Source organism: Hakea prostrata, chromosome 1 (assembly GCF_041222555.1).
Source record: "Hakea prostrata isolate BN-2017 chromosome 1, UWA_Hpros_2, whole genome shotgun sequence".
Classification (NCBI taxonomy): Eukaryota; Viridiplantae; Streptophyta; class Magnoliopsida; order Proteales; family Proteaceae; genus Hakea; species Hakea prostrata.
Genome location: NC_142600.1, coordinates 68,809,791 through 68,835,281, shown reverse-complemented (window position 1 = coordinate 68,835,281; position 25,491 = coordinate 68,809,791). Strand labels below are relative to the sequence as shown.

At 39.0% G+C, this 25,491-nt stretch overlaps 2 protein-coding genes across 3 annotated transcripts; both read left to right on the top strand.

The window, feature by feature from the left end:
• The first annotated feature begins 2,836 nt into the window (after positions 1–2,836).
• On the top strand, positions 2,837–13,317 carry LOC149029602 (nitroreductase family protein). The gene is made up of 3 exons (XM_089141969.1): positions 2,837–4,603; positions 4,758–4,947; positions 12,608–13,317. The coding sequence occupies exons 1-3, from the start codon at positions 3,104–3,106 to the stop codon at positions 12,733–12,735; spliced, it is 1,818 nt and encodes a 605-aa protein (XP_088998095.1). The 5' UTR covers positions 2,837–3,103; the 3' UTR covers positions 12,736–13,317.
• Positions 13,318–21,135: 7,818 nt separating this feature from the next.
• Positions 21,136–24,493, top strand: OTP70 (Tetratricopeptide repeat (TPR)-like superfamily protein). 2 transcript variants are annotated; one of them, XM_089141968.1, is made up of 2 exons: positions 21,136–22,417; positions 22,508–24,493. In XM_089141968.1, exons 1-2 carry the CDS (start codon positions 21,907–21,909, stop codon positions 23,476–23,478), a joined length of 1,482 nt encoding a protein of 493 aa, XP_088998094.1. In that variant the 5' UTR covers positions 21,136–21,906; the 3' UTR covers positions 23,479–24,493. The 2 variants fall into 2 exon arrangements, with proteins under 2 accessions (XP_088998094.1, XP_088998093.1); XM_089141967.1 differs by having other exon boundaries at positions 21,136–24,492.
• Positions 24,494–25,491: the final 998 nt, after the last annotated feature.

Below are 25,491 nucleotides of genomic sequence, written 5' to 3'. Positions count from 1 at the left end.
AATTGAATTTTATTAGATATATTTGTTCAATTTATAACTAAAAACAGTTAAATCACTATTTTTTTTAATTTAAAAAAATCCTTATAATAAACAGTGTTTGAATAGTTTTCAGTGACAAATTGCATAAATATATACAATGAATATTCAATTTTGACCGTCACTTGTGTTTGGAATGCCTACAAAATCAAGGTTTAAAGTATCACAAGATATGGTACTAGTGATCCATATCTATGTTGAATGCATATTGATATGTTTTTTTTAGGGTAATTTTCATCTAGACCCTCTGAGGTTTGGTTCAGGTCACTTTTAGTCCAGTTTAAGTTTTTTTTTATATATGGCTCCCCTGTGGTTTCATGAAATGATAAATAAGGACAATTTTAACAGAAACTGTTCATTTAATAATTTTTGTGACTAAAATGCCTTTTTTTCCAATTTATTTATTTTATTTTTTTTTTTTAAATAAGTTTATTTCTTTTATTCAAAGAAAAAAATGTGAGTCTCTCCGTCTTCTCCATCGTAGGTCAAGAACTCAGCCATTGCTCAGCCCTTGTTGCAGCTGACTTCAAAAGCTTCGGAGACGAAGCAGAAGAAATGCCCATTGAAAAGAAAATAAAATAGAGATTGGATCCGGTTGGAGGTTAAAGACGATTCAGAGGTTAGATGTATCTCTGGAGGTTTTAGGGTTGAGAAGAGTTTATAGGGATGAGAAATAAGGAGGCGTAAACTAGAAATACCAAGACATTGAGTACAATTCAGACATGGAAACTTAAATTACAAATTCAAAATTCAAAACTTAAATTACAAATCGATGTTCTAAACTAACACAGAATCCTACGGCGAAAGGAAAAAAAAGGCTTACTTGGATATCAATAAATAAAATGAAGATTAATAGGCAATGAATGGAGAATTGCCGGACGATGGAGTAGGGGGGAGGTGCAATCCAACACTGCTAATGGTGTTGGGATTGCGATCATCCAACGTGACCCAGCGCAAGATACTCGCTCTCCTAGAGTGGATAGTTCAACCTTGGTTAGTGATAATGGAGGATTGAATTCATATTTGGCTGATTACAAGTATCTAGTTGTTTTCTCACACTCTTGCCTACTTCACAATTTCTTTTCAAGGGGCTCTTTTTCTGCTTCATCTTTGAAGCTTTCTAAGTTAGCTACAACAAGGGCTAAGCAGCGTTGAGTTCTTGGCCAACGATGGAGAAGACGGAGAGACTTGCATTTTTTCTTTGAATAAAAGAAACTTATTAAAAAGAAGAAAAAAAAAAAAAAACTAAAACAAATAAATTGGAAAAGAGCATTTTCGTCAAAAAAATTATTAAATTAATAGTTTCTGTTAAACTTGTCATTATTTATCATTTCACGAAACCACAGGTGAGCATATGCAAAAGAAAACTTAAACTGGACTAAAAGTGACCTAGAACAAATCTCAGGGGTCTAGATGAAAATTAAAATTTTTTTTTGAATTGTATGCATTTGGTTAGTCCATAGAACATATCTAATAGTTTTGGCCAAAAAAAAAATATATCCGATAGCAAAAGATAATCTCTTAAAATTGCCTAGTCTATACAGAGAGAGAAGATATTCGAGATGAAGAAAATAAATTTTAATCATGAGATTAGAATCTCTTAAAATCGCCTAGTCTCTTAAAATCATCTATCCATTTAGAGAGAATATGTCGTAGATGAAGTGAAAAATCTTAATCATAAGATTAGAATAAGACATGTTCACTAATATAAGGGTGTCAATTGCATACGAAAACCATTTAACCTTACCGAACAGTGATGTCTAAAACCGCACCGTTTAAAATTCGGTACGATATGTATCAAAATTGAATTTCTTTGGTACCGGTTCCAATTTTCGGTACTCATACTGTCAATATGTACTGAAACTGTACCGAATTGGTATCGTATCAAATTTAGGAATATAAATGTAATTTTACAATTAAAACACTTTACCTTTATCCTATCCCTAATTCCCTGTTTCAGTTTTTCGTTTTGTCCTTCACTCATTTTCTTAGATTTACTTGTTTTGTCTCTGTTAATATCATATTCAATTGATTGTTTGATTGCAATTTCATTAGGATTTTAATGGACTAATAACAAAAGTGGCATGAGTTCGTTTGTACTAAAATTGTATCGCACTAGATACCGTGTTTAAACTGTTTTCTCGCACCAATTTAATATTGAAATTGTATCCAATCGTTTTTGCAAATATTGAAACTGTATTATATTGTGTAATTCGGTACAGTACGGTTATGGTTTTCGGTATTCAAAGTTGGTACTATGCCGAAATCGTACCAAATTACCGAATACGTACCGATTGACACCCTTAGTGTTCATCATCTGATCAACTTGATGGAATGGGAGCTTGTTGGGATAGAAGTTGATAAAAAAAAAATCAGAGCAAATTACATTGACACTCCAAAATGGAGGCCTTAAAGTTAAAACATTGACACACCACTTTATGTTTAAAAAACATAGATCATAAAATTGAATATTATTTGATATATTTGTTCAATTTAAAATTCAATTTATCACTAAAAACAGTTAAATTACTATTTTTTTTAATTTAAAAAATCTTTATAATAAACAGTGTTTGAATAGTTTTCAGTGACAAATTACATAAATATATACAATGAATATCCAATTTTGAGTCAGGTTGTTAATGTTTTAATACCTCCATTTTGGGTAACATTGCAATTTGTTCAAAAATTTATTACCAAAAAAAAAAAAAATGATAAAAATTCATATTCAAATCCGATTCTTTGTGAAATCACCAAATACCCCCATTATGCAAAAGTCACGTATTTCCAAATTCCCTGGCAATATTGTATGTTCGAAGACTGTTGCGAACATAAATCCAGAACATTCAAATGGTTTCTGGACGAGGTCGTTAAACTTAAACCCTCTGGATTCCCGGCTTCTTGAAGCACCAAAAGGTTAACGAAATGATTTTATTCTTCCCTTGTCGGTTATCTGTTTCCCTTCACTTCCCTCACTCTCTGTCTCCCTCCCACCATTATCCGGCGTAACATAACCACCGCTGCTCTCAGCAACAATAGCAGGAAGGGAAGGTTTTCGTCTACGATAGCTATGTCTTCTTCCTCTTCTTCTCCTTCTTCTTCTTCTGTTATTCATCCAAAAGAAGATTCGAACCAACTGCAACAACAGCAGCAGGAGGAGAAGCAAGTCTTATTGAACCAGGTTCTGAAATATCACAACCAAACCAAGCATGCCTTCAACAAGTATGCCAGAGGTCCTCATGGCCTAGACTGGGCCAACCAACCAAACCCCTTTCGCCGCTATATCTCTTCTCCTCTTCTTCCTCTCCAACACCTTGCTCCACAACGAGATTCCACCGATGATCCTCTTTACTCTTCTCTCTTCCTCTCTTTTCCCTCTCCTAAACCCATTTCCCTATCGACCCTTTCTCAGTTCTTCTACGATTCCCTCTCTCTCTCCGCTTGGAAGACCACCGGTTACTCTACTTGGTCCCTCCGTGTAAACCCTAGCAGCGGTAATCTCCATCCCACCGAGTCTTACGTCATTGCTCCTCCCATCGATTCGCTCTCAGACACTCCCTTTGTGGCGCATTATGCTCCGAAGGAGCATTCGCTCGAGTTTCGTGCTTCAATTCCATCTGATTTTTTACCTAAATTCTTCCCTGAAGGTTCTTTCTTGGTGGGTTTCTCCTCAGTTTTCTGGCGAGAGGCTTGGAAGTATGGGGAGCGCGCGTTTCGGTATTGTAACCATGATGTGGGTCACGCAATCGCTGCTGCTGCCATGGCTGCTGCTGGGCTTGGTTGGGATGTCAAACTTCTTGATGGGTTGAGTTGTTCTGATTTGGAGAAGCTTATGGGGCTGGATCGTTTCCCCAGGTTTGAGATTCCGTCTGGTCCAGTGAAGGGAAGGTTGCCTGAGATTGAATTCGAGCACCCAGATTGCGTTCTTGTTGTCTTCCCCAGCGGGAATAATGCTGAATTCTCTGTGGACTACGAAGAATTGAGTGCTGCTATATCAAAGTTTTCGGAATTGAATTGGGTAGGGAAGGCTAATGTTCTTAGTAAGGAACATATCGCTTGGGATATTATCTATCGAACTGCGGAAGCTGTGAAGAAGCCTCTTACGCCTGGTGATCAGGTCTCGATTGATCAGTTTCAGGGAAGTGCTTTATATTCCGAAGCCTCTTACAAAGATTTTACAATGAGGGAAGTTGTTCGGAAGAGAAGGAGTGCAGTTGACATGGATGGAGTACACGTAATGGAGAGAGAAACTTTCTATCAAATTCTTCTGCATTGTCTGCCCTCAGGTGCACGAGGGGGAGAGAAGCAGGGGAAACCACTTTCTTTGCCATTTCGAGTACTTCCTTGGGTTTCACAGGTGCACGCTGCTCTCTTTGTCCACGGGGTGACGAGACTTCCAAAAGGACTATATTTCTTGGTGAGAAATGAAGATCATTTTAATGACCTTAAGAGTGCTATGAGGTCTGAGTTCGAGTGGGAGAAGCCAGATGGTTGCCCTGACGATCTTCCTCTGTATAGACTTGCTACAGGTGATTTCAAATTGCTAGCTAAGCGTCTCTCATGCCATCAGGTGAGTTTAGTTTCTCTTTGCTGATCTTCCTATATATTTATTTCTTATTTCTTGTTGTAGCGTGGGAAACATCTTGTCCCTATGAACAGAAAACCAGCGATGCTGAACAACTGATAATTTTATGGTTTTTGGCTTAATATGTTGTATAATGTAGGATATCGCTGCTGATGGCTGTTTCAGCCTTGGTATGATAGCTCGTTTTGAGCCAACTTTGAGTGAGAAGAATGCTTGGATGTATCCTCGGTTATTCTGGGAGACTGGAATTCTCGGTCAGCTATTGTACCTTGAGCCTCATGCTGTTGGTATTTCTGCCACTGGAATTGGTTGTTACTTTGATGATGCTGGTAAGAATTTATTTCTTTCTTTTCCATTTCTTATTAAAGGTATAATTGTATAAAAATGCATTACTTGCATGTAATTTTTTCATCACGTTTAAATTTGGTTTTGGCTAATTGGCTTATGATTTATTAATAGTAAAGACATGCTTTGTAAAGAGAGAAAACATTTAGTAACCTTTGGAAGTGGGCAAAGCAGCAAAATTAATTTATTTCTAACTAGAAGGACCGATAGGATATTTATGTAAAGGTTGTAAGGTTATACCTATTGAGTGCTTAACCACATTTGTCTCCATTTTATTTCAAATAAATATGTGGATGTAGTTAAAGATTTGTATAATGGCGTGGTGACTAGTGTAAAATGCGGCTCCTGCCCCTGTTTTTTTTTTTTTTTTTTTTTTTTGGGAGTGGTTTTTTTAGTTAATCTTCATTTACAATGGAATTACATCAACGATGAACTTTAAGGCCTATATTTTTTTTGGTGGCTATCAGATCCCTTTTGTATGCATTTGCTAATGCTAATGTTTTGGTGGATGAAACACGAGCAGGTATAAGTGTAATTTTGAAATTAAAGCTTTAAAGATTAGTAATAGAGTATATGAGTTGTAATTTTAGTAACAATTGGGCTGAATAGTGAGATGGTGAAAATTGATGATAAGAAGTTGCCAAAGTGAAAATTTTAGGTGCCTAGATTCAGTTGTAAATAAGGAGAAATTGAGGATGATGTTGCGCAAGGAATTAAAGATGGATGAAGTGAAGGGGTGTTCCTGAAGTGTGGTGTAATTTATTTATTCCTTTAGAGCTCAGATGAGTAACATATAGTCCAGAAACTATGTACCTACAGTGGAGTAACAATATATAAGAGAAACTTGGTGTAGTTGAAATGAGAGTGTGATGGGATGGATGATTGGTAAAACCAGAAAGCAAAAAGTGAACAAATGGATGCTCTTTAGGACCTAGGAATAGCTCTGAACATGAAAGTAGGGCTAAAGTCATTTGAAGTGGCATGGGCTTGCAAGAGAGGCCTTTGAATACTCCAGTTGAGAGGAATAATTGATTCCAGATTGAAGGAGCTAAATGAGCTAGGGTGATTCAGTTGATCTAGCTTGGCTCGACAAATTTGAACCCCCCACAGAACAAGAACCCGTTCCAACCCCAGTTCATTGGTCCATCAACAACGGTTCGGATTTGTTTTTTTAATTTGTTTATTTTATTATTTTATAGTGTGGGTCTCTTATCTGTAGTGCAGGTTAACCCTACAATTTCTACTTCTCAGATTCCCCGCCCCCCTCTGGGCCATTAATAATGTTAGAGTGAGGATAGCCCAGCCCCAACTAATTCCATGATTCAAATAACAATACAACTCAGAAATAGTAGCCATTAGAATTCAAACCAAACCTGCCTTTAGAACTCAATCAAACTTTAGTCCATTAGTGCTTGTATGAGCAAGAAGAAGCATTGTGGGAAGTTTTGATCAATTTGGATTGCTGAATTGGGAGATAGTTTCCAACATGAAAATAGAAGGCTGGATAAAACCTGCAAAGCCAGTACCAGACTTGACCACCATGATAGATCAAGTGTGGTGCTGAGACTTTGCTGCATACTTGGTGAGGTTCTGGACAGAAGTGAAATTATGAGAGTGGAATGAAAAAAAGCAGGTGTATCAATCTGGAGCAATCCTGTCAACAGAATACCCTGCCACAGGGATCAGTGGGAAAGATGATGTTATGTTTCTATGCTTCAAAAACCTGAAAACATTGATGAGGGTACTGGGTTATCACAGTTAGATGCTCCGCATCAACCTTCAGTTGTATGGGGGGAACAACAGAAGCAACTTTGGTTGTGAATGGTAGCATTCTGGGTGGGCTTTCACAGTCTTCTTGTATTCATCGTGGAGAAACAGCTGTACAAGAGAATTTGGTTGCAAGGGAAAGGGATGATTGAAGGAAATTTTTTTTGGGTGGGGTGGTTCGGGGTCTGTGAGGTAGGGCATTGGCTTCCTCACCAAAAGCTATCCAGCTGTTTAAATGAGATCTCCCTTAATTTGATGGAAAGCTTGGCCATAAATTCTGTTCTTCAAAACTTGTTCCTTCTTTAAAATAGGGGTGAAACAGAACTTTCTAAAACTGTATACCAAAAAAAACTTTCTAAAACTAAAAATATAAACTGCTAACCTAGGTCTGATTGGTATGATTTCTGTTTCATTTTCATATTGATTTTTGTGAAATAATCCACAAATATATTTTTGGTCAAGCAATCGATATTTTTTTGTTGCATTAATCTAAAATATGTCAATAATACGGAATTTTTTTGTAGTGTCAATAATTTCTTCAAGAGATAGTTCCCCAAACCTCCACTGTTATTGGATCTGCCCATGCCACACCATCCTTGATGGCATGGGAAATAGTATCATCCACATGGAGTTACATAATCAAGGGAAGAGAAAGAATTCTTGGGAAATGTTATGTTCATAATATTCTGTATGATGATGAAATAATTATGCTTTGGCATTCTGCAAGAGAAGAACCAAATGATGTAGTTATGTTGAAGCTTGTGTTTGCATACGATTGCACTGGGATCTGTAAATATGTTTGGTGCAATGTGGTAACTTGCTTTATGGACGCTCCATGTGCATATGTATGTAAGCTTCAGAACTTTGTCCTGGCTGAGCACATCATAAGGCAATGCTTGGCCAATGGACCACCCATTAAGATTTGTGCAATTAGCGCTTGCAATAATTTTCCTGTTTTGGGGCCAAGAGTGGCTGGACTCTGAGATTTAAGCTTTGATCAGGATTAGTCTATAGCATGCTACATACACACACGTCTGTGAAAGAAATAGCCATTCCCATCAGCTCATGACAGTGAAGTGGTTGGAGTTACTAGTGAAATTTCAAATGCCCTCATGATCTGGGATTTTAATAAGTAAAGGAGGGGGCATTAACTGAAATCCAGATTGGAAGCAGTTGTTACCGTCAAGTAGCCAGTTCTCTTCGAAGGAAGTAGATGGATGATGAGATTTATATATTGTGTAAATTACAAGTTAAGGGCACTGCTAATGCATTACATTTTAATAACCAATTCTCTGACTAGTTACTCTCTGATTGTTGCCAAACAGCCAGTGGAAAATCTTCATCAATTGGGATATATAAAGTTCTGCAACAGAACCAATTGGCCACCCTAAAAGCCAGAATTTTTTTTTCTATTTTTTCCTTTTCTTGCCATCAGTCTCATCATTTTCTGGAGGTGTGTTCAAATCTACGACACTTCTATTGAAGAAAAGGAAAAAGAGGTTGTGAGATGGAAAGCGGTAAAAGGAAACCTGATCTACAGATCCAATTTCTGCAGTTGCTTAATTCTCCCAGAAATGATGAAAATCAGCAAGAGCCTGAAATGAGATATGAATTAAATTTTGTTGAGCTGCTATTTGATTACTTCACTACAATAAAAAATTTCATACTACCATATATGAGATTTATTTATTTTTTGGGGGTAAAACATACATGGGGTTTCATGTAGAGAAGAAATGTAAGACTGGATTAGAGCTAGTCCAGTTCCTGTTAAGCCTACATTAGCAAGAAGCAATCTGTGAATAACCTCAATAACAAGGTGATGCAGATAGCTGCTATGGGCAGATCCAATCCCTACTGGGTTTCCTGATCAAGATGAACTTTGTCCAGTTTGACTCATGGGTCTAGTGGAATTTAGGAATTATAATATCTGAGGAAATGATGTCTTGTATTTTTATTCTATTTATTTTAGAAATTAGCTTTATAGGATATTTGGTTTCTAATTCTTTTAGTATCTTTAGTGAGTTGGCATCCTACTTAGAGAGTTACTCTTATTTCAGGAACCTTTTGATGTAACCAGCCCCAGCTAGCCCCCAAAAGGGGCCCAAGCTCAACCGTGAGCAAGGGCCCAACCAAGAGGGCTGAATCTATCCCAGGGGTAGATTGGTCAATTCCTACCCCTGGAACGAGCATTAAGGGTGACCCCAGTCCAGTTTAATTTAGTAGATTAGTTAAATTACCTATTTTGGGAGTCTTAGGGGTCATGTAATTGTTTGTCCTTTTAAATTTCTAGTTTGATCTGAGTCCTAGAATTGTTCTAAAATAGGAAAGAGTTATTTCCTTTTTGGAGTATTAGTATGAGTTGTTTAGGAGAGTCCTAATTTCGCGAGTATTGTTTACTTGGGTGCCAAGTTACCAATTTGAGTTTAGTTGGGTTTACAAGCCTATAAACAGCCCAAGTCTTTATGTAATTGTCAATCTTGGGTATTGAGTAAACAAAGTTTTGAGAATTTGGCTTGTGAAAGTCGTGGGATCAGAAGGGACACCCTGTGGCTGGGTAATTCTGTGCTATCTCTCAAACCTCAGAGCTTCCTTCAGTAATTCAAGCATTTAACAGAGGAGTTTCTGCAGGTCTTCAACTACAAGTAAGTGAAATACCCCCACCTAAACACTAACCCTCTCCCTCTTCTGTCTGCAGCTGTCCCAACCCCCTCCTCTCAGTTTCGGACCTTAAATTCACTCCCCTCCCAATCGCAATTCACCCCTACCCCTCCCCCTCACCCTCACTTTCCCCTACATCCTAGGCCTCACCCCTAGAGTCTGCAAGCCATCCCTTTCTTCCCCTGTTTCTGCACACACAGCAGCAACATTCTTGTGTAAACCCCACCTTCCAGCCCCTTTAGACTCCAAAACACCTCTTTAGGATTGCACCGAACCAAAGAACCATTCCCCAAGTTATTAGCCCTTTCCAACCTATTTTACCCTAATCTGAAATTTCCTGCAATTCATTTTTCTTCAGTAAGAAGTTGCAGAAAATTGGGATTTTCCAGAAAATTTTCAAACTTCCCAGATTCTACCCATACCTCCTCAGACCAATTCTGAACTTCAGAAAACCCACAACAGCACCCTTAAGCCTCAAAACCAGCAATCCTTTGCCTACCTTCAACCCTAGCTGAAACACTTCGAAACCCTAACTGAGTGCTGGACATACTTAAGATGATCCTGAATTCTAACCCTAAATTTTAGGGTTACATTATCTTTTACTGGGAGACTGTTTGGGTGTCTTGATGTCAAGTTAGAACTGTGGTCCAGCAACCATTGCACCAAGGCCCACCCCTTTTAATTTTCTTTACCTGTGGTGCAATCGAGAGAGAGAGAGAGATTGGCATCCTTAATAGGTTGAATCAAGTCTCCAGTTTTAAATTAATTTAATTGATCAGAACATTGGCATCCCACAGGCCATGAAATTAGAAGGTAAGGAAGTGAGCGTAGAAATCAAATCAGTTGGTTGAAGGGAACCAAATTCTGATTGGGTGGAGTACTTGAAGAAAGGAACCTCTGCTGAATTTTTCAACCAATTCTGATGGCTGATGTGAGAGTTGTAAGCATGACATTAAAATAGATGGCCTGGAAAGATCTTGTGAACCAGAGGAAGTATGTTTGTTAAGATGAGTCTCTGCAGCAATTTTGATTCTGTTCTGATTGACGGATTGAATCTTACCAGCCAACAGAACTGGAGTTAGGATTGTATGGCCCTCTTCAATGTGTTATTGAACCTCCAAAGTCTACTGGGATAGAGAATAAACTCCAGATGGAAGGCCAATTCAAATGGGTAGGCCGTGGTTCAAGATCTCGCTCTCAACACCCATGTTGGCCCCTCAAAAAAGAGAGATCTCACTGGAGATCTAGTATTTTTTCCAGGCTAACTCGAGTGAACTTGACAGCCCATCTTGGGGGGTTTTAAGGGTCAGGTTGGGCTCAAAGTTGGTATTTAGGCTGTCTAACACACTGGTGGCCTTAGATTCGTGAGAAGACAACTCTAACTATGAATTCTATCTAGACCCTAAGTTTGAAATCGAAATGATGTAGGAATGAAAATACAAGGTTATAAAACATGAAATATAGAACCATTAGGACATATAAATGAAAAGCAAGTGATGAGTTACATCAAATAATTGAGATAGCAATAGAATTCCATTCATATGAGTATGATACAACATCAAATTCTCGACTCTCAAGAGTACATTAATACAACCATCATAAGTTCAATATAAATCATAAACTCTTATAGAAGTGTTGGGTATGGCTCATGTTTCACATTCTGTTGCCGACGACCTTCCCCATGCGCACAAGGGTTGGGGTCGCATGGGGCAGGGCCCCCGGCCGTAGAGGCTTGATATGATTGTAGGCCTTACGATTTCCTTTGTAGTTTGGGCTTGGGCCCATGAATAGCTGTTGTGGCCTTGGTTGAAGGACTTTTTCAAATGGCCTTATTTGATATTCCTTTCTTGATGTAAATGTGTTAAAACTTGCTGCAAGTCAAGATCCGGCATCGGTTTGACAAAAAATAAGGCAAAAATGGAGGTTTGGAAGGTCTCGGCAGGTTGGAGGCGAGAGAGAGAGAGACAGTCTTGCTTGAGAGATGTCATTTAATGTGGTTGAGTGGACTGAGATCTCGGTCGAGATTTACTACAAAGGAGATCTTGCATGAGATCTCGACTCGCTATCTCAAAATTGCGAGATCTCAAATCATAGGTTAGGCAGCAAGCAGAAAATGGTTAGCAAAGTGGAATCTTGGCCCATTTTTGTATGGTGTTCAGCAATTGCAGTCAAGGACTTGATATGTTTGGACAGCAACTCAGAATGGGATTCTTCCAATACTTTAGACAGTTCAGCAGCATATATATATATATAACACAAAAGTTAGGTGAAAAGATGATGGAAAGGATTAAAGGAACCAGGGAATTGGCTCTCTTTGCTGCGGGCAACAGCTATCCCAGTTGGAATTTCTCCATAATTGATGGCAAGCTTGGCAATAGATTATATTCTTCAGATTTTGTTGCTATTACAATGGGAGCCCTATTATTAGCTCATGCAAGCATACAAAATAGAAATTAGTGACAGTGAAGTATGTGGTAACTAAAAATTATATGCTGAATGGCTTTACAATCCAGCCTTCTAAAATAGTGACAAACACTGAGATTGAAAATAAGCAAATTAGAAACATAAAACAACCAAAATTGAAACAAAACAAAACTTCTAAATACCCTGCGTGTACCTTAACGGCTTAACATGATCTGATCTTGAGCCTTGCAGATCTTTCAGAAATATTCCTACTAAGTCAGATGTGGCTGTTGCCCTGTTGAGGTGGAGAGTTTTTAACCTCCTCTTCACATGGTGTCCTACATCTGGAAGACTTTGGGTTCATTGAAGCAGTAATTAGATCGCTTATTTAAGTATGCGGTGAAACAGTTGAGGACCAGCAGTAATTAGATCGCTTATTTAAGTACGCGGTGAAACAGTTGAGGACCAGTTAAAACTTCTAACTTTTGGAGGTTAATAGTTCAACTTGGCAGACTGGGCACCATGTTTCAAAATGTAAGACGCATTCTTACATTTCTCAATGCAGGTTTGGTTTCTCTCCTTGAGTGAGAGGTTTACTCAATCTTTTCTGAGTTCCTAAGATTGAACAAAGCGATGGGTCTAGAAAAGATCAGAGAGGGTATATAAACATTAGAAGATCCTCTGGTGAGGAATGAGATAAATTTAATACACTCAGCACAGACACTTTGTGTGGACATTCACATGTATAGTGCCAACGTGACATTCCTTTTAGATAGATTTATAATGTCAAACTTTTTTTTGTGTGTTCTATTGCAGTGCATGAAGTGCTCGGGTTGAGTGGATCAGAGTTCCAGAGCCTGTATCATTTTACTGTTGGAAGCCCGGTTCTGGACAAACGTATAATGAGTCTGCCGGCATATCCAGGCCCTGATTTTGATGCATGATTGGCCATCAAGATTTTGCATGTATTTAATGGTAGTATAGGAAGCGTACAAATTCTATAACTAAGAAGATACGATAGCATACTGCTTCAAGGATATGATACAGATCTGCATTGAGTCTGAATATTTTACTTCCTTTTGTATATTATGTGTCACTTCGATGTAGGGTCACCAGAATTTTCCATGAAGTGGCCTTCGCCAGCAACCATCACTGCTCTATCACAAGTCACAACCTTGGAAGAAATACCACTGACCATCATGCTCGAAATACTCAATAATACTGATGTCTGTACAGATACCTGTATAAAAAGGACGGATCAATGTACCTCTGTCCCCTCTTGTTTTCGGTTGAGATGGGTCAGTATTGTTCAAACCTGCATTGTAAATTTTACTTTTATTTTTCCAGTTCATTTGTGTAGCATAATGCAATTGGATCTTCTTTTATTGTTTTAATTTATCAAGACTGTTCAGATGTCATCTTTCCTACCTCATAAGTTTTTGCTTCTGCACTGCTGGTACTTAGCGTGTGGAGTCCACAATGTGCAACTTTAAGAGAAGAAAACAATGTGGTTTACGTAGGGGCAAATCATCCGTTTCAAATTTCATAGCAGTGACTGAGTAATAAATTTTTTTTACAGAACTTCTCTTTCTAAGCTTCTTGAGTTCTTGTCAGTCTGTCTAAGCTTCTCTCTCTCTCTCTCTCTCTCTCTCTCTAATTTTTCTCTCTTGTGTTGAGGTTGTTGAAAGTTCTTTGTCAGTGGAAAGGAAACGCATGAATGCGTCTGCAGGTTTTGTGATAAAGAGAAAATCATCAATTGGGAGTGAGCCCGATTCTTTACATGAGTCAACTCCAATTTGCAAGGATGAGTTCTTCATGAGTCGCAGATGCTACATGACAGTACAGGTAGTGAACCGAGTCATCCCGTTTCAAATGTCTTCGAAGATGTCAAGCACCACCCCTGTAGCATCGCCAGAGTAGATTCTCTGAAACCTTTTCGTCTTGCAAGGTTCAATCCTTCTCTGCGACTTTTTCTTTCTCTTGCTCTGAAACTCATCTTACATCCTCTATGCGACTTCCTAACGACATCGTTTCCATAGAACTATATTTCGGCAAAATATGGCGAAATTCGCCTACGAAACCAGGGGGAGAAACGACTTAAACAATATATTGCCATTGCGGTATTCGGCGATAAAGGGTACCCAAACCAAGAATTCGATTGCAAACTGATAACAAAAACAGGGGAGCAGATGGCGATGAGTGCTGCCGCAGGTGATCATGAGTATGATCGAGCGACGGCGGTGAGGGAATTCGATGAGTCCAAGATCGGAGTTAAAGGACTCGTGGACGCCGGCGCCACCACCATCCCTCCTTTCTTCGTCCACCCACCCCAAAACCTCCCGATTTCAACCCCCATTGCTCCTCCCGGCCTCTCCTTTCAAGTTCCTGTCGTTCCTGTCGTCGATCTTACCGGCATTAATTCTGAACGCCGATCCATTATAGTGAAACAAATCCGAAATGCCTCTACAAATTTCGGAATTTTCCAGGTCATCAATCATGGCATCCCTTCTGAAGTTATCACCACCACGATCGAAGCCATCAGAGAATTTAACGAGCTGCCAACAGAGGTGAAGTCACAGTATTACAGTCGGGACGTGGATCGACGCGTGAACTTCATCACGAAAAATCGTTCCTTGATCGTTCCCCCCTTTCTCGCAGAGTTGCTAGCCTATCCCTTTGGGTCCCCCAAATACCCCAACCACCCCATCAGCCTCACTATTTCCCTTAATGGGCTGGTTTTCCGGCTCCACCAAACCCCCCCCACTAAATAATGGTAGTTTGTTCTTTCTTTTTTTTTCTTAAAAAAATTTATCTTCCTCTCCTCCCCCCCCGAATTTGCCCCCCCAAACCCACAAAAAACACCCCCCCCGGTAAGGGTGTCAATTTGGTTAAAAAACCGTTAAACCGTCATCGTACGAACCGTTTAAACCTTACCGTGAGAACGTTTTCAAATTCGGTCTTTTTACCGTTTTTGAATTGCAAGATATTATGGTAACGATGTCATACCGTCGGTAAATACCGTTACCGTACCGCTTTACCGATTACCGATTACCATTTACCATACCATATACCGTAAAGATATTAACCCTTTTAAAGTTTAAACCCTAAACTTATCTCAGAGAGTCACGCTTCACTTTGAAAAATCAGAGGACAAGAGTCACAAAGATAGAGAAAACGCCAGTGTTGGGAGCATAGAGAGTGATATTATATAATGCTTGAGGTAAGTAACTAATCAAATGTTATAGATCTAATTAATTATTAACTACCCTTTCTTAGTATGTTTGGAAACGTGGACATGGACTGTAGTCAAGTAAACTGAAGTAGACTCACTCAGAAGGGGCAATGGAATAGACAAATCTAGTGAATGAATCGGAAGTCTTGAGAGAAGAATTCCCTCTCCCTTGGTTGACAAGCAAAGACAAAAAATAATTAATAGATTTAATGATTGCTATTTTATGGGTTTTTGGAGATCATGGCAATGTTGCTCAACTCAAGCATTTCAGCAGCTTTAGCAATTGCATATCAAAGATATGTGGCTTCTTCCACCATCACGTATCTAGACTTTAAAAAAAGCAAGAACTGCTCCCATATAAAAAACCCATTACAAGTGACAAAACAAGAAGAAGAGGGCAACAGAGAAGCAAGACAAACTATAATGGAAACCAGCTAGGTTAGATCTTACCATCTCTTCTTCCTTCTTCTCCTCATTGTTCTACCAAAGAGTGGTCAAGTTTACACAAAAACCGATAGCTGCCATGTGGGTAGGAAAGGGAATAGCCATGCTGGTTGGTTGCCTATCTCGTGATCAAGTTCCCAAGTACAACTTCACTTATTTATGGTCTTGGTTTAATATGTTGTATCCGAACAAGTGGGGAAGGATGTTATGAATTGTTACATTGGGCCACTGGCTGTGGTTGTATAAGACAATGTTGATGTATGCTTATTATAATTCACATTGTGTTTTTTTGCGTGTTCCATACTTGAACAATCATAAAAATAAATATTGTTCCCATACAATACCGTAACAAAACCGCACCGTATACCGAACCGTGCCGTTTTTCCATACCGATTTTATACCGTTTTCATACCGTACCGTTTTTTAAATTACCGTTTTCATACCGTACCGTATAAATATGGTACGGTGCGGTTATGGTTTGAGGTTTTCAAATTCAATACCGTACCGAATCGACACCCTTAGCCTCTGGGCCAGAAAGTACAACAACATTAGACTCTCAAAATAGATTGGTAACTACGAGAGAAGTGATACCTTGTTTTGATTGCAAAATATTATTTAAAATCCTTTGCAGTATGGTTGGAGCGCTGACCATGCCAAGCTGCTGAGTCTTACATGGTGGTATTGTGCCTAGTGTTGAGAGGATGCCACGAGGACAATCTCAGCTGCAGAAAAGAATGGTTTGGTTCAAGTCAAGAAAAAATTAGTTTGTTTTACTTAAGTTGGTATAATCTGTACTGCTCTTTTGTGTGGCTGAGATTTAATAGAATCTACATGGCAGTCATCTAATGGTAGCGCCACAAGCACCGCCACATCGATCGCAACGTAGCAAGATTAGTGTTTCAGCTGGTCGTTCACAACACAAGGTGCAAAGATACGGTGAGCATCGAAACTTGTGGTCGAGATTTCGATCTTGACCACTCATTTGCATATATATATATATATATATATATATATATATATATATATATATATATATATATATATATATATATATATATATATATATATATTTTTTTTTATATATATATATATATATATATATTATATATATATATATATATTTTTTTTCCTTTTTAAACTGCACCGAATTGTAACAAATTTTTTTATGTGAAACAAGTGGTTGAGATCGAAATCTGGACCACAAGTTTCAATCCTCACCGTACGTTGCACTGTGTGCACATTGAAACAATTCGCTCAAGATCCTTGGAGCTCAGCACCTAGGCTGGAGTTCAATCAAACCTTGTTGCAGACCATAAGATTCTCCTAGAAGGACACCACTTACTTGAACAGGAATGGAGAGAGCAAACTCATGTTAAGTTTAACATACATCATCAGTTGAAGAAGCAAATTGCTATTAAGAGAATGAATGGCAGTTCTGGTGGTGAACTTCAAATGTGAACAACTCCCAAATCATTGTATTTATTGTGGCCTACTGGGTCATGAGGTTGCTTGATGTGATCAGTTACTTGCAAAAGAGGAAGCGCATCGGGAAGCACATGGATGCTTGTATAGTGAACATTGTGAGATGTTTGAAATGGAGAACTACGGAAGCCAAATTAGAGGTATCCCATCGGCCCCTCGATTGCGAGAAAGTGCGCCCTCCCTTATCTCTAGAGTTGGAGACGATGATGCTCGTAGGAGGGAAAAAGGCTTGAAACATAGCAGGGTATAGTGTCCCAGGTGCCACGTGGAGATACGCCCACCCAAACTCCCAACAATCCATTAGAAGGTGATTCTAGGGCTTTACACTAGTGACAACTATACCAGGTATGGCTGCTATGATTCCAACTCACAACCACCCTCATCTTGCTCGCCCAAATTTCCATGAACACTAACTACCCATCATTTGCCATCTCACCAAACATGAGCTTTCCATATCTCGTGGAAGGCATTGCACCATATTTCTCGTATGCTCAATACTTCCATGCTTTTCCACCTTTTTACTTTCCACCCCACTACCCCTCAAATCCCATAAACCCTCACACCCTTCCCTCCTTTAGCCCTAATATCTTGCAATAGGCCACGAGTGTATCCATCCACCCATCAACCCGAATCCTTAGATTTGAACCAAAACCTAGTGGTTCAATCCATTAACCCGACAACCGATAATCCCATTCTTATCTTCAACAACAAATTTTACAACGCTCGGAACTTGCAGTGGTGTTAGTTCATATCTTGCCTCAACTAGCCGGAGTTACCATAACCTCCAACAATATCAATCCAACTACCCCAACCTTGAAACCCACGACCATCAACCATAATCCAAACTACATTTCTTTTCCTTCCCCTAACTTCACCCATCCTCCTCCACAAGAACCACTTGCAACAAAGTGATTGAAAGCCAAAAGAACATGCTTGCTAACCATTAACACCTCAACTCTATTGGTGGAGCACCCCCCTTCCCCCACAATATCTTCTGACTCCATTTTGGTATCCCCATCCTCACCGATGGATCATGATAACAATCATTTTTTAAACAATGACATCCTGGAGGCAAACCAAGAGATGCTCCACGGGCAGCAATTCACATGTTGAGCTAGAAAACTAGAGGGATGGGCCAACCCCTTACAAAAAGGGTCCTCAGGAGGTTGAGTAGACAGGAGAAACCTCAAATTGTATTTCTTATGGAAACTAAAAGTTAGCAAGATAAGTCTTAGAAGTTTGGTAAGCTATTGAAGTTAACCCAAGCATATCATATGGATCCAATAGACACTGCAAGTGGACTATCAATTTTTTGGCATGATCAAATCTTTGTTATGGTTCATTCTGCTACAAATCGGATTATAACACTCAAGTTAGTGTACTCTCAGATCCTCCCATTTACATATCTTTTGTTTATGGTGAACCAGATAGAACTCTTAAAAGCTTGGTATGGGAACAATTGGTGAACATTGGTCACAACAAAAAAGGCCCTAGATGTGTACTGGAGATTTCAACTCCCATTTAAAGTGGAAAGAAAAGCTCGGTAGAAATTTAAATTTATCACAGGACTACCTTAGCTTTCAAAATTTCCTTAATAGGTGTGGACTTATGGACCTAGGCTTTAAAGGACCATCCTTTATTTGGTCCAATAATAGGAAGGTAAAAGATCTCATATGAATCAAGTTGGATAGGGGGTTATGTAATTTGCAATGGAGATATATTTACCCTGAAGCAAATATATTTGTGAAGATGACAATAGGCTCTAATGATGCACCAATTGTGTTTGACTTAAAGGGGTATTAAAAAAGGTATTCGTCCTTTTTGTTTTGAGAGTATGTGGATCAAACATCCAAGGTACCACAATTAGCTTCGATGGCATGGAAAAGGTCTGGTAGGGGATCAACGGCTAACAAAATTATCCAAAAGTTGAATACATGAGAAATGCTGAAAGAATGAAATAACATTACATTTGGAAGGATTGATAGAGCATTCAATATCTATACAAAGAGCTCAATAATATTCAATTGAAGGAAGACGATGGCTATAATCAAGAGAGAGTCAATTATTTCTTAGATTGATTGGCAAAGGAACTACCAAAGGAGGAAGCCTTTTGGTGGCAGAAATTGCAGATTGCATGGGAAATGGAGGGGATTCCAATATTGTATTCTTCCATGCAGTTACCCTCCAAAGAAGACAGACAAATAAGATACCCAAGCTTAAAGATGCATGTGGACAGTGGTCAACAACCGAGATGATATTATTGATATTCTCACTACCCATTTCAAATAAGCTTTTACCTCTTCTCCTATTGACCAAACCTTTCTTACCCATCTACGTCACATTGTTAAACCAATCATTACCCTTGAAATGAATCTCATGCTCACCCACCACCCGATAGAGGTGGAAATAAGATTCTTTATTCCTAATGGCCCCCCTAAAGTCCCTAGGCCAAGATTGATTACCCCCCCCCCCCCCCCATTTTTTCAAAATCTTTGGGAGTATGTGAGTGGTGAGCTAATTACTTTTGTCAATGAATTTTTTGCTTCAGGCTATATGAATGTAGAATTGCTCGTATATATGTCTCATTCCTAAAGTTCCAAATCCTGAATTTGCTAACTAGTTTGGGCAACGTGATGCGTAAAATGGCTTCCAAAGTAATTGCTAATTAGCTCCAATCGATTCTCCATCAAGTGGTGGCTCCAACACAATTAGCCTTTATATTGTTCAGATTGATTTCAGGTAATGTTTTCATGGCACATGAGATCTTTCATTACATTAAGAAGAGAAAGAAATGAAAGAAACGTTGTCTTGGGCTTAAGTTGGATATGAAGAAGGCGTATGACAGGTTATAATGAAAATACATTGAAGCTATCCTATTAAAACTTGGTTTTTGTAGTACTTGTGTTAACCTAATTATGAATTACGTTAGCTCCATCTCTTACAAGCTTTTGGTGAATGGTAATATTTCAAGTGAAATTAGACCAAAAAGGGGGATTTAGTAGGGAGATCCCCTCTCTCCAGCTATTTTCATATTGTGTGCACTGGGACTCATCTCAATCATGATAGAGGCACAAAATCTTGGTCTTATTAGAGATATTAAAGTAAGGAAACAAGCTCCCCCTATTTCCCACTTACTTTTTGTTGATGATACATTGCTTTTCTCGAAAGTGAAGTTGGAAGCTATATGAAATCTCAAGTCAACTTTAGAGTTCTATTGCAATAAGTAGTGGCCAAGAGGTGATTCTTAAAAAGTCAAGCCTGGTGTTTAGTCCAAATACACAAGCAAAATTCAAAAGATGTATGTCATAGGCATTAAAAGTTTCCTATACCAAGGAGCCAACAAAGTATTTAGGAATACCCCCAAAAATTGGAGTTTCAAAGGTTAAGACTTTCTCATAGGTTAAAGATCAAGTAGATGCGAATTAGAAAGTTGGAAAATGCAATTATTAAATCAAGTAGGCAAAGATACATTGCTTAGACCAGTTGCATTTACATTACCACAATATATGGGTATTAATTTCAAAATTCCTAAATCACTCATGCATGTATGAAGAGGGATTTGATTAATTTCTTTTTGGTTCATGAAGGTAATAAGTACAAGATGCATTGGATTTCTTGGGAAAGATTGTGCACATCAAAGGAAATGGGCGGTCTAGAATTTAAGGATTCGACAATTCAAAATCTTGCATCCCTTACAAAGGTAGCTGAAAGGCAATGAAGAGAGCCGACTTCATTATGGGGCAACTTCATGAAAAGTATTTAGTTCCCAACCTCTGATTTTCTTGAAGCAAAAATGGGCCACCAATCTTTATGGCATGGCATAGAGTCATGGAAGGTAAAAAAAAAAAAAACCTTGAACAAAGTTTGATTTGGCAGATAGGTCATGGGACAAGAAATAAGATTTGGAAAAGTAAATGGGTTCTACCTTATCGGAATACAAAATTCAACATCAAAGGCCAATCAATTGTGTGAAGTGGGCTGTAGACCTTATCAATCCCTTGGAGAGAACCTTGAAAGAGGATTTGCTCATAGCTTTTTTTCATCTGTTGGAGGCCGTGGCTATTACAAAGATTAAACTTAGCTTATTCCCAAAAGAAGACATATAGGGATGGGGTGCTGCTAGAGATGGAAAATTCATGGTGAAACTAGCTTATCATGCACAAGTCAATGCAAAAGAGAAGCCTGGAAATCAATTTCTCAAGAGGTTTGGAAATCCATTTGGAGATGTCAAACTCTACCTAAGATAAGAACTTTGTTAGGAAATGTTGCACTGAAGGTGTGCCTACAAGTGATGCTTTATTTGGAGATGAGTTACAAAAGATCCAAACTGTCATAGGTGTGCAAAGGAAAAGGAAGATATTGGTTGTATTTGCTCAGTTGTACCTTTGCAAAGGAAAAGGAAGATATGGTTGCAGGAGCCATCTGCCCTCTCCTGGACTTAGTGCTTGAGTAACAAATTCTCTTGACCAGAAAAAGAGAAAAAGAAAAAAAAAAAAAGGAATGGAGAGAGCAAACAGTGGAGGTCCTGGTCACAAAAGTGTCATTTAGACTGTAAAATCAAGGTTTTCCTTGTCGTTACTCATCACTTAGAAGGTTTGAGCTTTTGCACAAGACCAAAGGGCTCAATTTCAACCCCAATTCCGGACCTCAACATCCTGCTGCTCATGGTGTTTCACGATCGGTATTGGAAATGAACGGAGAAGTGGTGGAACGTCGTTTTCCATTTTCATTTGAATGCTATCGTTCAGCCATTTATCATGAATTGCCTTAATGCTGAAGGCGCTCATTAGCCAAAAGGTCCTCATATGACTCGTGAACTGCTTCTTAGCCCTTCTCGCTTTACCAGGACTGAAAGGTAGAACGGCCACTCGTGAGATCAGGTTCTGTGGCCATCCATTCGCGTTTAGGAACTTTCATTTCCTGATCAGTTAAAGAATTACTGAAGCATCAGTCTAAAATGGGGTGTACTGTTCTTGGTTACACTTGTCGTAGCTTTTCCGCCAGCCGCTGTGGTTTGCCCGAGAGTAAAAAGAAGAGGAGACGTGAACAGCAACAGCGAAGGGTCAATCGTCAAACCAAAACTACCAATCTCTCTTTCCCAAAATCATCACCAACTTCACTCCTCATCAATCACACACCCATAATTCGAAGTAAACATGAAGCTCTCGATGCTGTCCTCAAAGACATCGAAGCATCAATCAACCGTGGTATAGAAGTAGATGCTGAAATCTTCTCCTCCCTACTCGAGACTTGTTTCCAAGAGCAAGCCATTGACCATGGCATCCGTATTCACCATCTCATCCCTCCGAAGCTCCTTCGTAGGAAAGTTGGTCTCTCTTCGAAGCTCCTAAGATTATATGCATTGGGTGGGCAGATTGACGAGGCTCATCAAATATTCGACCAAATGCCAAGACGCAACACATATGCCTTCACTTGGAACTCCCTCATCTCCGGCTATGCTGAACTGGGTATGTATGAAGATGCTATAGCTCTTTACTTTCAAATGGAGGAAGAAGGTGTGGAACCTGACCACTTCACCTTTCCCCGTGTCTTAAAAGCTTGTGCGGGACTAGGCTTGATTCGGGTGGGCGAGGAAATCCACCGCCATATAGTTCGTTCTGGGTTCGCTGGTGATGTGTTTGTGCTCAATGCTCTTGTCGACATGTATGCTAAATGCGGGGATATTGTTAGGGCTCGAAAGGTCTTTGATAAGATTTTTCATCGTGACTCAGTTTCATGGAATTCAATGTTGACGGGCTACATCCATCATGAGCTTTCGTTGGAAGCGTTAGACATTTTCCGTGGGATGCTCTGTGCTGGTTTTGAGCCAGATTCAGTCACCATATCCACAATTGTTTCTGGGTTTTTATCTACCAAACTTGGGGTGGAGATTCATGGGTGGATTATCCGGCGGGGACTTGAGCAGAATTTGTCCATTGCCAATTCATTAATTTCTATGTACTCAGGAGTTGAGAAGTTGGATCAAGCACGCTGGTTGTTTGAGTTTATGCCTGAAAGGGATGTTGTGTCATGGAATTCTATAATTTATGGCCACCGTCATGACTCACAAGCACTACAGTATTTCCAGCTAATGGAGAACGAAGGTGTTCTCCCAGACAGTATCACGTTTGTCTCCCTACTTACAGCTTGTGCAAATTTGGGTTTGGTGGTAGAAGGGGAGCTGTTCTTTCTGAAGATGAAAGAGGTATACAGAATAGTGCCAGGCATGGAGCATTACGCATGTATGGTGAACCTCTTCGGGAGGGCAGGCTTGATTGACGAGGCTTATGAATTCATACAGAAGATAGAAGTTGAAGTTGGTCCAACCGTGTGGGGTGCTCTCCTATTTGCATGCTCTGTTTATGGTAATGTGGCGGTGGGAGAGATCGCAGCAGAAAAACTTTTTGAATTAGAGGCAGACAATGCTCATAACTTCGAGCTTCTGATTAAGATCTACAGGGATGCTGGTAGGTTGGATGAGGTGGAGAGGGTGAGAAAGTCGATGGTGGACAGAGGGTTGGATTCATAACCTGCCGGTGCTTCCAAGTTTAGAGCACCTTAATCCCCACTGTAAGCTGCAAAACATGATAAAAATTTGGTGGCTTGGCTTTGTATAAAAAGGGCCAGACTACCGATCACTGATGGGGAACTCTACCAAATAGATTAATGGATGCACTCTACACAATAATAGCACTGTGATGCAGCAGCATCGATGCCCATTCATCTGGCTAATGGGCGATTTACGCGATCCATTCACTTCAGAACATAATTCATTAAACATTGTAAATTCCACCTTCATTCTCTGAATCAGAACATACCTAAATTCTGTATATCTTGAAGTGGAACTGCTACACATTCATCATTTCTTTCTGTTCTTCAACCCCTGAACTGATCACATATAATTCCAGGTTTTCCTTCTAACAAAAAGTGATTCTAAAATTTTCCAGTGAGTAGTAGACTTGGTGTGATAGCTCGTTATATGCCAACTCCGAGTGAGAAAAATGCTTGGATGTATCCTCGCCTACTCTGAGAGACTAGAATTCTTAGTTGGCTATTGTACCTTGAGCCTCATGCTGTTGCTATTTCTGCCACTGGAATTGGTTGTTACTTTGATATCGCTGGTAAGAATTTATTTCTTTCTCTTCTATTTATTATTAAAGGTATAATTGTATAAAAATGCATTACTTGCATTTAATTTTTTTGGCAGTTTTAAATTTTGTTTTGGGTTATGATCTATTAATAGTAGATGCATGCTTTGTAAAGAGATAAAAACATTTAGCAAACTTCCGAAGTGGGCAAAATAGCAGTGAATTAAATTTATTTCTAACTAGAAGGATGATAGGATATTTATGTAAAGGTTGTAAGTTTATACCAACGGAGAGCTTAACTGCACTTGCCTCCAGTTTGTTTCAAATAACTATGTGAATTTAGTTAAATATCTGTATAGTGGTGTGGTGACTAGTGTTAGAGGGGTGTTGTTAGTTAATTCTCTTTTACAATTGAATTATATCAACAATCAACTTTAAGCCCTGTATTTGTTTGCCGCTATCAGATCCCTTGTGTATGGATTTTCTTATGCTATTGTTTTGGTGGATGAAACACAAGCAGGTATAAGTATCAGGTTGGACATTCTAGATCAAATTTGAAATCAAAGGTTTAAAGATAAGTAAAGTAAAAGCAGACTATTTTAGTTTTAACTCTAGTAACAATTGGACTGAAAAGTTAGGTGTTGAAAATTGATGATCAAGAGTTACTACAATGAAAATTTTAGGTGCCTAGGCTCAGTCATAAGCAATGAGAAACAGAGGATGATTTTGAACATGAAATTAGAGATGAATGAAGTGGACGGGTGTTCCTTAAGTTTGTTGTAATCCATTTATTCCTTTAGAGCTCAGAGGAATAACATATAGTCCAGAAACTATGTATGGAGCTGAATGTAGGTCGGTGGAGTAACAATATATAAGAGAAGCTTGGTGTAGTTGAAATGAGAGTGATGGGATGGATGAATGGTAGAACCAGGAAGGCAAAAGTGAACAAATTGAAGCTATTTAGGATCAAGGAATAGCTATAATACATGATAAGCTGGGAGAAAGTCATTTGAAGTGGCACGGAAATGTGCAAGAGAGGCCTCTGAATACTCACAGTAAAGTGGACTGATTTAATTCATATTGAGGGAGCTAAATAAGCTTAGGTGAGTCAGTTGATCTAGCTTGGCTCTACAAATTTGAAACCCCCCCTAAAGAGAGAGAGTATGTAAACCCAGATTTAGGGTAAGGGTGTTATGGGAATTTCCTAAATGTAAGGGCTGACCAAGAATTCCAGCAAAAAGAACTATGTTTATAGGGTATGTAGGGTGAATTCTACTAAACCTTGCAATAACTCAATTTCCAGATCTGAATTGTAATAAGAAAGGACTGAAAAATGAGGGTTTAGGGTTTCGGCTGGTGGGAGGATGGGCTGCTACTGCTGTTCTGTAATTTCAGAATTCTTCTCAAGGTTTCAGAATGCAGAAGGGGGACTAAGTTGGGTTAGGTAGTTCTAA